Below are 16,550 nucleotides of genomic sequence, written 5' to 3' on the forward strand. Positions count from 1 at the left end.
AGTTTTCGTCAGTGTCTTTTGCTCCTCCATGAAAGGTCACAGGCCTACGTGTGTAATTTGGTACTTAGTTAAGTCTTCAAATAATCAAGATACTGGAGAATTCGGGTGTTTATAATGTCAGCCAAGTGCCGACCTTCAGTCGGAAGAATACTCGTTTAAAAAGTGTCTTTGTGACACTCCAGATTTCATTAGAAATAAATTTATAAGTGTAGAGCAAACTCCGACAGCTTACAATCAATCCCATAGATTGTTTAAGACCCACTTAATTAGATAGACACTACTGTCGGCTTTTTGCTTCTTGGGTAGAAGACAAGATGGCCGATTCCGTCGATCGCCCTAAAGAAAACTCAGAGGCACATGTACTCATGATGGTTGTGTTCAAGTTAGAAGGTCTAGCTATTTTAGGGAGTAAATACATGACTTACATGGAATAAAACCATGTGAATCATAAAGCATAGAATTATCAGGCAGATGGTTGTGGAAGGGTTCGTTCATTACTTTCTCCATGACCTGTACTGCGCAGAGCAAGAGAATGATTTCATTTCGAACGACTGAAGACTCACAATTGTTAGTCCACTGTTGGGATTGTTGATATGGCAGTCAGTGGACAAAATTGTGTCAGAACGTCAGTGATTGTACTGGAACTTCTTGCCCAGTAGTCTAAGTACCTCATTATGAAAGCTATACACTGTTAAGCAGAACTGGTCCAGAATATTCAGTGTGGTATGTACCTTTCTTTCATAGTCACATAAGAACTTATTATTACTTGCGCAACTTATTTGTTTTTCACGTAGGTTTAAAAAAAAGACGAATTAGACTTGAAATTTAGTTAGCGGTATACTTAAAGATGAGAAAGCATTGTCTCTTCATCTGAGACAATACAAGATTACTTGTTTGGGAGCTTCTGTTGTTGAAAAAATTATTTAATCTTGAGACTCATCCATTGAACCTCTCAGCGTGTACGTTGGGCTATAATTTAGACAACCTGAATTCTAACAGTTCCATAATATCGGTGATAGGTTCGAAGTTATTATGTAGGATGAAGAGATTAAGATTGTTAAATCTGTCCAACAGTAGTATCTGTGAGAAACAGTGATAAGCTAAATTAGTGGAATTTATTTTAATAACAGGCAATTCACAGGACTGTTCAATTCGTCCTCTAATGGTCATGAATGAATCAATATACCATTCAGAGAGCAGTCAATAATTCCACTTGAAGGCATTACATCCTTAAATTCGAACCGAGCGTGGAATAATGTGCAAGATATTTGTCGTTATAAACAAACACAGAAAAAATTGATTTTATGAACTCCACAGATAGCTTGAATAAGCGAACTATTTAGGGACAGTGACATTGCAGGTAGTTAATAAACACAATTGTTGGATAGAAGATACGATCATCCTTCAAAACACAACATATGATGTTCATGTGACTTATCCTGAACGAGGAAAGTCTATAATTTGTGAGAGGTGGATAAGTAATGCACGACTCCACTATGTTTTAATGTATGGTAACATTCGAACTTGTGTAAAAAGAACTGTATTTAATGAATTTCTATGTAATTCATAAGGACTTTTAGTCTTCTACTATAGCCACTTATCGATATAATTTATTGAACAAACTATTTGATGCCGTCCAAGTTTGGTTACGTCGGCAACAGATAACACCGCATTATGTAAATCGTCACACTTACAATTAGTAATTATTACATAAAAATAGTGAGATTTTTTATCTGTCCTCGGAAAATATTTTTCAAAAGATCATGACAAATGAAATGTTGCTATAAATCATAAACAGAAGGAGTAACGTCACAAAACATGTTTGGTCCAACTTATTTGGTAACTGGGTCATGAACAACTTGAAAACGTGAATCCAAGTCTCATAAAACTTATAAAGAGTTTAAGAGATCAGCAAAGAATAAAGAAGCTCTACTATTTTTTGGTGAGCTTATATAAATAACAGTACTCATCGACAGAGTTGTCATCAAAAATGACATATAAAGTGAAAAGCAAACACTCATTTAGATGTCAGTTTTAATTTTTAATTTCAAATTTATTTTATCGGTTCTAAATCAAGCACGTGGTTCCTTCGTTATCACTCAGCATATCTGTAAACTCCATGGATTTAGTTTATTTATACCGTAAGTTCATAACCAACGGATTAAATGAACCAAAATGTAAACTGGAATTTTTATGTACTTTCATAGAACAAGTTTACAGTGTGTTACAATACAGTGTGTGTCCTCAACAACTGAAATGTTCTTCAGTTAAAACTTCCTCACTCCATTGTGACACAAAACAGTGACAAGTCATTACTAGGCTGCTATTTACTGATTGTTCGTTCCGGCATTTAGAAGTATCGTAATTTCTTTTACTGATCACATAAAGTTTTAGCCCTAAAAATATGATACATATCTGCAAAATCAAACCAATCTTTTGATGGATTCTTTGGTGACCACGATATAAATCTTAAAACAAGTTCTCAGTCCGTTTAATTTGATATTAGGGACTAGCTAAGTGGAACTGTAGTATGGAATTTGTCCATGAAATAATGTTCACGTAGAAGCAACTCATATTTGAGCGAAAACAACGGGCAATCCTACTGCCATGGTACGGCCGAGAGTGGAGAGAGTCAGCTCTCTTTCTTGAAATGCTCTCACAGCCACTGTCAGGGAAGTCCTACTCACTGCCTTCTCTCAGCATTACTGTTGTTTATGAAATCGAAAGGACGAAAAGAGAATGTCTGGTGCTTTGACCGGGTTGGTGTACACAGAGAATCCACCTGGGGGAGTTGGAAATCCCTGATTCCAAACCAATGGTGCACATGGGCTCCAGGATCCTGAGGGGACAAATGGTGTATGAACCTATTGTTGGTCACCGTCTACTATGCGACTGTATGTTCTAACGTTGCTCCGCTGCCTTGTGAATCAGACCCTTAGGTACAAGGCTCCGGGTATAGCTCTCTAAGAAAATCACGTGCTTCTGTCTGGGCAGCCGGACAGTATCCCAGACCTCACATATGATTTATGTGGCGCATATATATTTGTTGCCTCGTTGTACCAGTGTTTATGTGTTTAAATAGAATAACAAAATAAAAATAAGTATCATAATAACACTTGTGAGTTTGAAATAAGCTAACGAAATACTGATAATCCCAATAAGTCCAGAACTTCGACAGGACACAAATAATAACTCAAATTTGATGTAAGTAGTGTGAAATTGTATTGTACGGTTATGGCAGATTTAAAAGCAACATGAAACATTTGACTTCACATTAAATGAATTGGTTATTCACCTCAAGATGGCTAGCTTTATTGTTTAATTATCTGATTTATTCGATTCAGAGTGACATTCTTGATTACAAGCGTTATCTTTTAGTTATGTAGATAAATTTAAAATGAAAGCTGTTTATCAGAATTATGTGATATATTAGCGCAATACATTTCGAACAATCTGATCACACATATACTTGTTAAGGCATTTTTATATGAAAATTAAAAGGTCAACTAGTCAGGTTAAGTTAAGAAAATAAATAAAGTACACAAAAACAATGTGATGACTACTCTGGATAATAAATCAGCATTACCAGGGTATGTTAAGGGTAAGAACAAATTGTTTTTGAACACATAAAGGGGGTTTCAATTTCCGTATAGCCAAGGCTTCAATAAACCTTAGTATACATCCCTGAAGGCTTTTGTATAACACTACGAACGCTGATTTGATGTCAACCTTATGATCAGTTTCAACAAAATGTTTCGCAATGGAAGATGTTTGTCTATCCTGTGATCTTATTTGACCATTGGAATTCATTTGGTTCTGTAGCCATTTAGGTATGTGTTCCGCCACCCTTATTTGCAAATCACGATTGCTCCTCCCTATGTACGTGTTTCCGCACATACATGTAAATTGGTATACACAATGGGATGTGACACAATCGCTTATGTGCTGTCTAGGTTTTTGGTGAAACATCGACCTTGTCTTTTCAATGATGACAAGTTGAGCTGCATAGAATGTCCTGTTTATGGCTAATTTTAGTCTCCATCTCAACATGAGACTATTAGAGTCACTCCTAAATGGTAATGTAATATAAACTCGCTTTTTGGGTGCCAGAAGCGTCATAGGTCTAATCGTATTGCAACCCTTCCAGCGGTTTATGAACTTAAATGAATAACCATTATTCATTAACGTATTAGTCAAAAGTCTCGTTTCTACTTCAATAGTATCACTAGTACAAATACGATTGATTCTATTGAATAAGCCCTTAATTACACCACGTTTGTAATGAATTGGGCAGTGACTATGGAAATTAAGATATTGCCCCGTCCATGTCGGCTTTCTATATATAGAACGTTGGATGGAACCATCTTCTCTCCTACTGAACAGTATATCTAGAAAAGGAAGTTGGTTGTTCTTCTCTTCTTCGCACGTAATAGAAATATACTTCTGGTTTAAGTATAATAATATCGGCATTGTTTCGCAATTCTTTTGAGGATTTGAAGTGCTGAGAAGTTAGTATGCTTCTCTTCTTCGGTTCAAAGGAGTGAAACTGATGCGCTATATCCAATAATTTAGCTTCAAACCGCTTGTTAAAAGAACTCAATACAAGTCAGAAGCATATTTCTCTTACGTGCGAAGAAGAGAAGAACAACCAACTTCCTTTTCTAGATATACTGATCAGTAGAAGAGAAGATGGTTCCATCCAACGTTCTATTTATAGAAAGCCGACATGGACGGGCCAATACCTTAATTTCCATAGTCACTGCCCAATTCATTACAAACGTGGGTTAATTAAGGGCTTATTCAATAGAATCAATCGTATTTGTACTAGTGATACTATTGAAATAGAAACGAAGCGTCTAACTAATACGTTAATGAATAACGGTTATTCATTTAAGTTCATAAACCGCTGGAAGGGTTGCAATACGATTAGACCTATTACGCTTCTGGCACCCAAAAAGCGAGTTTATATTACATTACCATTTAGAAGTGACTCTAATAGTCTCATGTTAAGACGGAGACTAAAATTAGCCATAAATAGGACATTCTATGCAGCTCAACTTGTCATCATTGAAAAGACAAGGTCGATGTTTCACCAAAAACCTAGACAGCATATAAGCGATTGTGTCACATCCCATTGTGTATACCAATTTACATGTATGTGCGGAAACACGTACATAGGGAGGAGCAATCGTGATTTGCAAATAAGGGTGGTGGAACACATACCTAAATGGCTACAGAACCAAATGAATTCGAATAGTCAAATAAGATCACAGGACAGACAAACATCTTCCTCTATTGCGAAACATTTAGTTGAAACTGGTCATAAGGTTGACATCAAATCAGCATTTGTAGTGTTATACAAAAGCCTTCAGGGATGTATACTAAGGTTTATTGAAGCCTTGGCTATACGGAAATTGAAACCCCCTTTATGTGTTCAAAAACAATTTGTTCTTACCCTTAACATACCCTGGTAATGCTGATTTATTATCCAGAGTAGTCATCACATTGTTTTTGTGTACTTTATTTATTTTCTTAACTTAACCTGACTAGTTGACCTTTTAATTTTCATATAAAAATGCCTTAACAAGTATATGTGTGATCAGATTGTTCGAAATGTATTGCGCTAATATATCACATAATTCTGATAAACTTCGTCTTCTCATTGCATTATCGAAATTTATCAAAGGGACTAATTATTTTAAAGAAAGCTGTTTAATTTAACGTAATGATTGCACCAACTTAGAAAAACTCCGGGAATTTACTGAAAAAATTATTTTTAAAGAAAGTTGTATTTGTGAATTTATACCGCACATAAAATCACTGGAATCTTATTTTCGTTCTGTTTTTGTCGGACAAGACCATCTCTTTAAGAACCTAAAATCTAAAAATGTTTTATTGACATATCATCAGTCATGTGTTATTTCAGAATTATATTTGAAAAAATAATCTTAGCAAATATTTCTTTTTTAAGATACATCTTAAAGATTCAATCAGAATTTCGGCTGACCAAACACCAGAATTCAGTTATCATTTTTTCCGAAAGTTTTTAAATCCATTACTTACACACACAGACAGTTAAGTAATATAGTGTGCCGATAACTACAAATGTAAGATGACAAAATACGATGATGGCGGATTTTTAAAGGGGAGTTTTGCCACGCTCTTCCAAGATGATTTGAAGACAAGTGAAGAGAAAAAAAGCAAAATGTCCTACTTACTTAGACAGACACCAATAGATGTATTATCTATGGAATGGCTGATATTGGAAAATCATCCTATCGAAGCAAGAGCGTATCTAATTGATAATATTTTGCCTCAAGTTGTTTTGGGTTTGGAATCTATATTGAAAGAGGCAACTCGAAGGAACCTGATCACGCTTGACGTGCTGGATGAAACAAGTTATCGAGCAGGACTAGACAGAAATTTCAATCCTGTTAACCGACTAGCTGAATACTTAATGCGTAATAACCACAAACATAATCATTTCAATGAATCTTCACCTTACGTCAGAGGGTTAAGATATACTCTGGCGAAGTTGCAAAATGAAATGTTTATGCAGTCAGGAAACCAGCTGGCTAAAGTAAAGTCAAGTGCTGATGCCCGACGTACAGAGGAAAAACAAAATGAATTGAAAGTCAAAAGAGAATGTGACGCACAAATAGCGATTATTTCCACGATCTGCAACAGCTTGATACCACCTAAAAAGAATTCAACCAATGTAAATATGGTAAGTCATCTCTCTATTTCTGAAATTTCGTCTCGATTCGATTACATAGTTGGGCCAATGTTAGTTGAATATTTTATACTTATCTGTAACAGACTTAGAGATTTTTAGTTAATTAACTTGTGTAAGTACTAGGTCAAAAAATAAGTCTGAAGCATTATGAGCTATATACTACTAGTCTGCTTTAGGCATCAAAAATGAGTATTTAATAGATTAGTTAACTACATTCAAATGGTTTGAACAATTAATCGCCGTTTCATCCCTTTTTCTGCCTTAATATATCAGTGATTTGACTGAACTGGTGAAGTTGAATATCATAAAATCGTTCAAATATTGGTTTCACCTCAGCTCTTCCCCCAAACTGAAGATAATTGAAAAAATATGGCCACTTCTCAGACTGAAATTCCCGGTTCAGACTTCTACTGTTAGAATTTCTTCTCGAGTCCTCAGGTGTCAAGGTGAATTGCATTTATAGCAATGCAGCAGACATTTTTAGTTTTCGTTGGTATTTACCAAGAAGCGACCAAATTTTTCCACTCTAAAAGTAGTGACAATAGTTAAAAGTACATTGGTCGTGTGCAGCCACATCTGTTATTGTAAACGATAGCAAGAGTAACATATTCCTTTGTCTTCAATTCAAGTCTTTTAGTCTCTAATATGGTTTATATTATTTCTCTAAATTATTATGACGTTTATGGTCAAGTTTTAATCAGTATTCCACCAGCTCAAATATCTTCAATATGCAAAATGTTGAAGTAACAACTATTGTAGCATGTTTAAATTCTGAAATACTTACTCATTTTAGATTGAATGGTGAGAACTGAGCCATCATAGAAACTTGAAACAGTTCGAAAGACAACGAAAATCATGACACTTAGATATTAGTGCTTACACAGCTAAAGGTTTGGACGATAAAGACTTAAATGAATTACCCAGGGATATCTGCGTTCAGGAATTGATTTTTTACAATAAAGTCTATCATTTTTCAGTTGTCAGTACCAGATGAACACGTTAGTTTACCAATTTATGGTTTTCAATTGAGTTACCAATCCTGAAGAAGTTGTAATATAGATAGTTTGAGACTATAAATACCACAGATTTATTAGTTTTGCCGGCGTAAAACCAAGCTTTACGGTTTTCAGCCGGCTATATTCAAATATTAGTTTGTGGGATAACGTGTGTGGTAATTAGTTTATCGACTATACCCAATAAGTTTCTTTTAATTATGCATTAGCAGAGCACTATCTTTTGTCGACAAATTAGCCTATAATATCAAACATTTGACATTTTATAGGTTTCATTTTTACAAGAAACCGTCCAAATCAACGCATAAAACATGTATCATTCAAAGTCACTTGAAAAATAGGAAAAACGGATGTCTCGTATTGCTAAACTTTTACATTAACGAAATAGTACATCTTAAAGAATGGTCGAAAAATCTACTTATTAGTACAGATTTGTAACCAGTGTTTAACAATAATGTATTTCATTCAGATTTTTTATTCTATGGAGAAAAGATAGAAAGAACTGATAAAAAAGTGAACTGAGCATAAATGTGATTTAAATAACACAGCTTCGTTATAGTTCATATTATTTAACTTATTTATACTTACGGGATAAACAAAATTATTTTCTCGCTTTGTGCCTAGTAACTCAGTTTTTCGGTTCCAAAATGTCTGTTAGGCAATGAGCGTTGGTTTTTAATTAAATCGTTAACAAACTATAGGTGAAATAGATAACTACATTGGTTTTAACACCGTGTACGATGATCAGTAGTGAGACAAATCAGTTGTTTAGGTACCTCAGTATTTCAGTGTTTGCTCATATAACGTCAGTTGTGGTGAAGAATATGTTGAATGCACCTCAGTTATCGTATATATTACAGCCTTTGTGATGGTAACCGGCTGCAACGACCATTGTATGACCATAGATATGAATTATCAGCTAACTTCTAGTGGGCGGTCTTTTCTCTTCCACCAAGGGTAACAGGCATAAGTAAGTATGTGAACTTCATAAGTGACTGTTTATTCAATAGAGTATTCGTTAACATAATTAATCATATAGATAAACAAACTCATATAATTACGTTCTACTAATAACAATAACTACTGGTTTATCTTTGTATTCTATTCAAGTTTGTGTGTCTTATTTATTGTAGATAGAAGATGTAGTACTTACATTTATGGAACTAACTAGTAAACTACCGGAGGAAATGAAACAATGGTTGGTGCAAACTTTTAAAACTCAACTAGCTAAAGACTACCAGGCATTTTATGACAAAGAACAATTTGTTAAAGTGAGTGAATTCGAAAATTCCACACTTTAAGTGAAGGAAAGATAGGATAAGCTTGATAAAGTTTAAAAAAAGCATGCGTCTGTTGTGCTTGCATTGTTTAACGAGATATGATTAGTTGTTTTCTAGACCGCACAACTCAAGATGTTCCCCATTTTCGCCCATTTTGTCCATAGATGAATTTTTGTATAAGAATGTTAAATTTTTATCTCAAAAATTCTGCTTTATAGCATTGATCATGTTTCAAATGATTTTTATATCATGGATGGGGTAAAATATGGAGATGTTTGATAAGGTGAAACTAACAGTTAGTTACTTACATTCGTGTCCTTTGGTCTATCACATATTTCTAAAAAATTAATCCTACTTGTTACCTTAGATTTTCAGCAGTAATCATACATCAATTTTATAAAGCTGTGAAGTTTATCGGATATCCGCCTTCACAGTGAGATGCTATTTAAATACCATTAACAAATAAAAAAATAGATTTGTATTTCTTTTTTTGGCTATGACTAACAAGTAGTTTGGGATTCAATGAAATCGATCGACTGACGGTTAACAAGTTATGCTATATAAAAATGTCATGAAACAACAATATAACTGTATGACAAAATGAATCATTTTTGTTTTCCACCTTTTGAGCTGTTGATACTTCTGCCATACAACCATGACCATGGTAAATGAGTTAGTCCAAGAATTTGAAAAATAAGTCGTTCATTTCATTGACAAAAAGAATCAAGATAGAAAGCCATAAGAGATGTGTTATTTAAATACAATTTTAACTGAGAAAAGTTGTAAAAACATTAACATCGTTCGGAAACATGATGTATCGGGTTATTGACAGAAACTACAATTTTCAACATTAACGTTAAAACACTTCTGTTGTACGTATCTAAAACTTGGAGAACTTCCACAACCATCATCAAAAGTGTACAGGCACTTATAAACAGATGTCTATGTTAAGAACTCCGAATCCATTGGCTAGGAACTATCAACAGTAACCTACTGTGGAAGAAAGCAAACTGGTTTCCGGCTGAAGAAGAAACTAGGAAATGACCCTAGCGTTCGATAGAACACAATTTACGGGGACCATAAAACCCATTCACAAGTCAAGCCATAATTTGGAATGCTGGATGCAAAAGTAAAGGGAGGAGACTAAAAAGCAGTTGGTTCCAGGGATTGGTAGCAGAAGTGAAAATCATAAATAGTGGAAAGGGAAGCTCAGGATATAGTTGATTGGAGAGTCCGAGTGGGCGACCTATGCCGCAAGAGGGGCACTAGTCCAAGGCGAAATAAAAGCCTATTACTAAGTATATATATATAATTATCTGTTAGAGGTAATATGATATACGAACTAATGTCTATTACTTACCCAGTATTACAAATTACCTCGACAAGCATTTGCTAAAGTTAATAATCTATTCATTCTAAATAGTAGCTTTATTACACTTAAAAAATATATTTATTCAGAATGGAGTGAATTAGGTGGATACAAATAAAATCCATAGGAAATAACACTGAAAACTAGACGTTATGATACTGATAACTCGGGGGAAACCTGGGTTACTTATGATTTTGTGGTCAGCCGATTTATTGAGTATTTGTGTGGTGTTTTAGATTAGTAAAGAGACAGAACTGATAACTATAACTTCATTTGACTCTAATATCCTTGTGTTAGACTTAAGTATCTTGTGATTATCATGAATATACATTAATTCACATTTTACCAGAGCATTCGATTTAATATTCCATCTTGGATTTTTAGTTTATTTAAGAGCATTGTTTGATAAGTAATAGACTAAAGTTGTTCAACTAATAGTTTGGATATCAACACTGCCCTAAATCTCCCACTTATTAAAACAGAATAGATTGACTTATAAATTGAGTTCCCTGTTTATGTGGTATCTTACTTATATATTCTTATTCGATAATCTGTCTTTCTAGTGTCTCATGATATATGCTAGATTGATGTCAACTGATGTTTTCGAACAGTTTACAGAACATCTAAGACTTTGTATGGTAGAATTTCGTAAAGCAGAGAAAAGAGAAGAACGACGGGAATTATTAAAAAGTTGCTTCCGTTCGTGTGATTTAGATCAGGTAAAAATATCTATTTATATGAATGTACACAAAAATTGACGATTGATAGTCTCAGTTCAACTCATTTCTTCTCAATTTTATGCATTATTCCCCATGTTAATGATAACGGTTTTAATTTTATTTACTAGTGTTTCTCCTATAAGTAGCCGTAATCATTCTGATCAACCTACTTAAGTCATTTGTCGATCACAAATTGATGCGATCAGTATTTTATGATTAGTTTTGATTCAGTGCTGACAAAATCTTTCTTGTTTTTATGTCCCAATGGATACATTATGATTAGCTAAATTATTTACAAAACCTAGTCATAATTTTGATGTTTCTTTCTGAGTTTAACATTTAAAATACTTACGATTAATGACAAAGCTGCATTTCCTTATTGAAAAACGTATGAAAATACACTGAAATATAAAGAAAACATAACTAAAGATTAGTTATTGAGTTCTCCCTATGTGTTACAGTATGAATCAGAATATTCGTAGTATGTTAATTGTGAATATATCAGTTATACTTATAGGAGAGTTAGATACCAAATTGATAGATTTTACATTACATTTCTCAAACAAATTGGCTCTATAATGCAGAATAACTAGTTTTAAGGAATAAGAAAAACGAAATCAAATTAGACTTTAATGTCAATTTATTTTTCATAGTTGAAATCATGAGTCAATTGAAGCTAGACCACCATGGAAAACCTGGAAGCACTGGAAGGCCGTTTCGTCCTATTATGGGACTCTTCAGCAATGCGCATCCAGTGCTTCCAGGTTTTCTATGGTGGTCTAGCTTCAATTGACTCATGACTTCAACTATGAAAAATATTGAAATCTCCACAAAACTCCTTCTGGTCAATTTATTTGTATAATATATTTTGATGACTAAGCTCCTAGTGCCAGATAAGATGACAGATCTACAAAAAATCATTCTTATAAGTTGGAAACATCATACACCAATTTATTACATGGGTTTCAGAAGACTTTGTAATGAACAAGGATAATAAACAATTTTCTACTTAGTGCTTGTTCTGTTGGTATTGATTTATCTGTTTTTATGAGAAACTCCCGCTTGAAATTCCTGTTATGGACAATAGCAGAAAATTTCAAGCTATCGTCAATACATCTAACATCTATATTTAAACATCGGTATGTCTACACAAAAATAAACTCATTTGTCGACTCATGTATATGTGTGCCGTCATCTTAACTTTCTTTTAAATCTCTCATACCCTCGATTGAAGAGTTCAACGAATAAAAAATAAAAAAACCATAGGGACTAAAGAAATTTTAATAGTCTTATTGTAATAGAATCATTACACAACAGTTATAAGTTTTCTTTCAAATGAATTACCATACTGAGAATCCGTTTTGTCGTTTTATTATTCATATTAAGTTGAATGAATTATCTCGTGCTCAAGTTTTTCAACTATGTGAAGATTACTTTGATACATGTCAACAAATTATCAAAGACATGATCCACGATCCAAGAGATTGTAAGCTATAATTACATATTTTTTGATATTTATTATTATAGAGTAGGCTATCATTTGAAATGGTTGGATTATACGAAAAAGATATCCAGCCAACTTATTTGAGTTCATTTTATAGGATATGTTAGTTTTAGTGATCTGACATTATACTAATCTATGTAAACAGTGAAACTGTTATAACTGGATTCGAGAGAAATAAAAACTAGATTCTACAATGACCTTCTTTGATTACTAAATTGCAAATATCAAGTGCGTAGTAGACGACGATACTAATCAACAGATGAATAAATGTAGTTTTTGTTAAGTGTCTACTGAAACAATCAATTATTTCTACTTATATTTCACTAGTTATTATAAAAGCTTTATGTTACGTCTGGCCGATTGTGAACGCTATATTCGCTTCCCTAAGCTAGTTTCGTAACCCCCGAGCTAGAACTATACACCGACTTGAAGACCAGAGAGAAAAGCACAAAGTGTGAGGAAAGCACTTTACTACAGGGTTCAATCTTGTTACAGAAAATCATAGGTATTTATAGATGTTAGCCAATCCATTAACGAAATATTATGATACCGACCAATAGTATCACGCCACGTTGGAACTCTAGAATGTTCCATCGTATTCTGATTGGCTGGGGCTCTTTATGAGCCTCTGGAGGCTCTGTTAGAGTTCTCCGGAAGCCGACTCAATACTTTATAAATTAACATGATGGAAGTTTTGCAGAAGTGTTTTAGTTTGAATACAGTATTTATCATGGATTTGTAGTAGGGTCGAGTCGAGGACGGACTATGATCACTACTACTGTACGATTACTTGCCCAGAAACGACTTGGTTCCTTTGATAACGCGTAAACCAGAAGGCTTTAATTACTCCAGATCAAGTATATTTATTGGCGATCTCGTGGTATCGATCGAATACCGAGACATGCCAACGAGTACAGGCGAAATGGGCAGAGCGTAAGAAAGTTCGAACCGAACAAGGCGGATAGCGGAACAAAAAGTGAGTCTGATGCTGTTAAACAAGTACAGTAAAAACAATCACTGGTACAATTGGTTACAATAATAATAATTGTTTCTTTTATTCCAATCGTGTTCTTATCGAGACCAGCCGGTCACTACAGATTTATGTTAGCTGAAAACCCATTGAAAATCAAGAGAGTGAATAGCTGTTTCGTTCAACTAAGTAACCACTTACTAATGTGAGCTTACAACTCCATGTAAGATCGAATTTACAGCAAAGAGGTTTTAGGATGAGCAAGATACTTCAAGAATACTGAGTTAAAATCCAATGGTTCGTACTTGCTTTTGAAATCTTTGTTACTATCTGACATGATGAAATTCATTCGACATTGCTATCAGTGAGCTAATGTTTAAGGGGAAACATATTTCATTTGACATAGTATATCATTATTAAAATGTCAATTAAAATCTAGAAAGTTGTTAAAAGTCATATCTCTAGTTTCTATGATATTTAGTAAGCAGAAAATGTTCCTAAATTATAATGACTTGAAATTAATTTCAATATCACTGACAATATAAAACTAGTAGTCTAAATTACTTCAATTTCACTTTTAGGGTCTACAAGAGAATATCATTTGAAGTTAACTGTAACAGAACCTGTTACAACTATGAACACAAATGAATGTCAATTTTTATCTAAAGTTGATGATGATAGCAACACAGAGGACAAACAACATTCTCTACTAAATTACAATGGAAATAACTCAGACAATGACAGTCAACATGATGATAGCATCTCATTACAACTAGGTACTCGGCAGCTGGACGAAATTACCGTCTTTCCCATTCAGTCTGATATTGAAGGTAATTAGAGTATTTTTGTAGTCTACTTTGCACAAACTGAGAAAAGTTGAGATATATTTCTATTTATGTTTTAAGTTTATCATTGTGTATACAATCTTGCCTAGCTCCTTAACGTTTATAAAATACTCGTTTCATACTTTAAAACAAAGCTATTCGAAAGGATAATGTTTGCATTATCTACCCACTGTTGAAGCAACTATACTTGATGTTTTTCGTTTTCTCAGTCTCTCCTAGTGACTTAGTTTTAAAGTATTACACTATCAGTGAAAAATATATACTCTGTTTATTCTCAAATTAAGATTTAATCCGGCGATTCTTTTCATAACTTGCTATGAGGTTAAATGGTTGAAGGTGATCAACACGAAACCAAAGATTCAGGCATTGTGTTCTTTAAATTATGTGAAGTGTCAATCTAATGCATAATTCATAATAGTTTATGTAGCTAGAAATTCAAAACTGTTCTCTGAATTATCACCAATTATATAATTTATATCTATTATTTAGTGAAGTATCCAACCAGATTCAGAAAATTCTTGCACGAAAGGTTAAAATCTGATTTAATACCAGTTTCTGGTGATGGAAGCACTACTGAGTAACTGATTACACATCAGAATTACGGTTTCCTTTGATGCTATGGTTAGTGCTAGTTCCTCTATCTGTAAGGAATATTTTCTTAAAGTAGAAGCCTTGGTTTTCTAAAAACGGTAAAAAGTGAAGGGATGAGGAAGTAGAATAAAGTTAGTAAACATTAAAATGGATAGAGTGAGATGGGAATTTCATACAACTTCAGAGCTCGGTTAGAGTTACAGTGACATATTCTATTGTAAGCCCTTTATGAGACTACCCAAAAATAATGTAACATCAAGTTTTATAGCTTAGATTCTTTTGTTTTCTCTCCAGAATTCTTGTCCTAATTTGATAACCATGTCGTCTTCATTGAGCCTTGCTTTCACTTTGTCTTCTAATCTATGTTAGCCACTGTTCGTGGTTGTTTATTAACTAAATATTTAGACCTGTTAAATGATAATATGGTACTGATAATACTCTCTAATTAAAGAAGCTTTTTCTTAGTGAACTGTTTTACAACGGTAGAATTGCTATGACTTTGCCTCTAGTGATGTCCTTATCTGTATTGTTTAGGCAAACGTTTGTCTCCTTACTAACAAATGTAAGTATCAATAATCCTTCATGTGAGTTTAGTCGTAAAAATTTAAGCTTCTTTGATAAAATATTTCCAATTTTATTATGAAGTTATTAGTTCTTTCGAAATCTTGGAGTTTATTTCAACAGATTGATGAATATTATTATGCTGGATAGTATTATATTTACTGAGTTTCACACAACTGTAATTTATTTCGCTAAATTTTTTCGAACATATTTACTCATTTAACTGTTTGTTTTCTAGTCTGGTTGCTATAGCTCCACGTCATTCCATCAGTATTTCAGACTGTTTCAGTACAAATATCTCGAATTTCCATGATATTTTGTTACGGGACCAAGATATGAGGGTTAAAGATGAGTTGTTTTAGAGTTCTTAAGTTTAATCATCTGGTAAACAGAAAGCTCGTAGATATTTTCGTAATTTGAGAAGTTTATGCATAAATAATGTACAATAACCTACCTAAACCCTTTTATACCTATTTGTAAAGATTTATTGCTGAAGTATATGTTAATGTTTCGTGTTATCTGGTCAGGGTCACATGATTAGCTAGTTTCTAATGTCTTACTAAATTATTAGATATCAATTTCCACTGATAACTTAACTGATCACAATATTTTAGACCGAGAATATCTCAGATCTAATCTCTAGTCTTCCAACACATTTTCGCAAAACTATCCTATACGCCCTGATTAGATTACAATGCAAACCAATGAAATCAGCTTCCAAGTAAGTTGAATGAATTCGTTACTTCGCTTTATTACTAGATCAAACGGAATAAGCTATTTCTTCATCTTAGCCTAGTTAAATACTGTTTAACTTTTAAGCATCATGATGCACTATTCTTCATTGAAATTTCCAAAGGCTACAAGTCTAGCAACTTTATTTGAAAGTGATAATCTTAAGATAACTATGCAGAAGCTCTTAATGTGAAACAAAGTGATAATAGACATTGACATAAACTTCTCTT

General features: G+C 33.5%; 1 protein-coding gene across 1 annotated transcript in view; it reads left to right on the forward strand.

Annotated features, from left to right (window-relative positions):
* Positions 1 to 6,112: 6,112 nt before the first annotated feature.
* Positions 6,113 to 16,550, forward strand: part of Smp_158230 (hypothetical protein) — a gene marked incomplete at both ends in the record, with an annotated part of 45,797 nt that continues 35,359 nt past the window's right edge. Inside the window, 4 exons of the mRNA XM_018791550.1 lie at positions 6,113 to 6,727; positions 8,883 to 9,020; positions 10,962 to 11,088; positions 14,173 to 14,421. Coding sequence (XP_018645261.1) covers positions 6,113 to 6,727; positions 8,883 to 9,020; positions 10,962 to 11,088; positions 14,173 to 14,421 — 1,129 coding nt within the window. The remainder of the gene's footprint in view (positions 6,728 to 8,882; positions 9,021 to 10,961; positions 11,089 to 14,172; positions 14,422 to 16,550) is intronic.

The sequence above is a fragment of the Schistosoma mansoni genome (genome assembly GCF_000237925.1).
Source record: "Schistosoma mansoni, WGS project CABG00000000 data, chromosome 2 unplaced supercontig 0120, strain Puerto Rico, whole genome shotgun sequence".
In the NCBI taxonomy this organism is placed as follows: domain Eukaryota; kingdom Metazoa; phylum Platyhelminthes; class Trematoda; order Strigeidida; family Schistosomatidae; genus Schistosoma; species Schistosoma mansoni.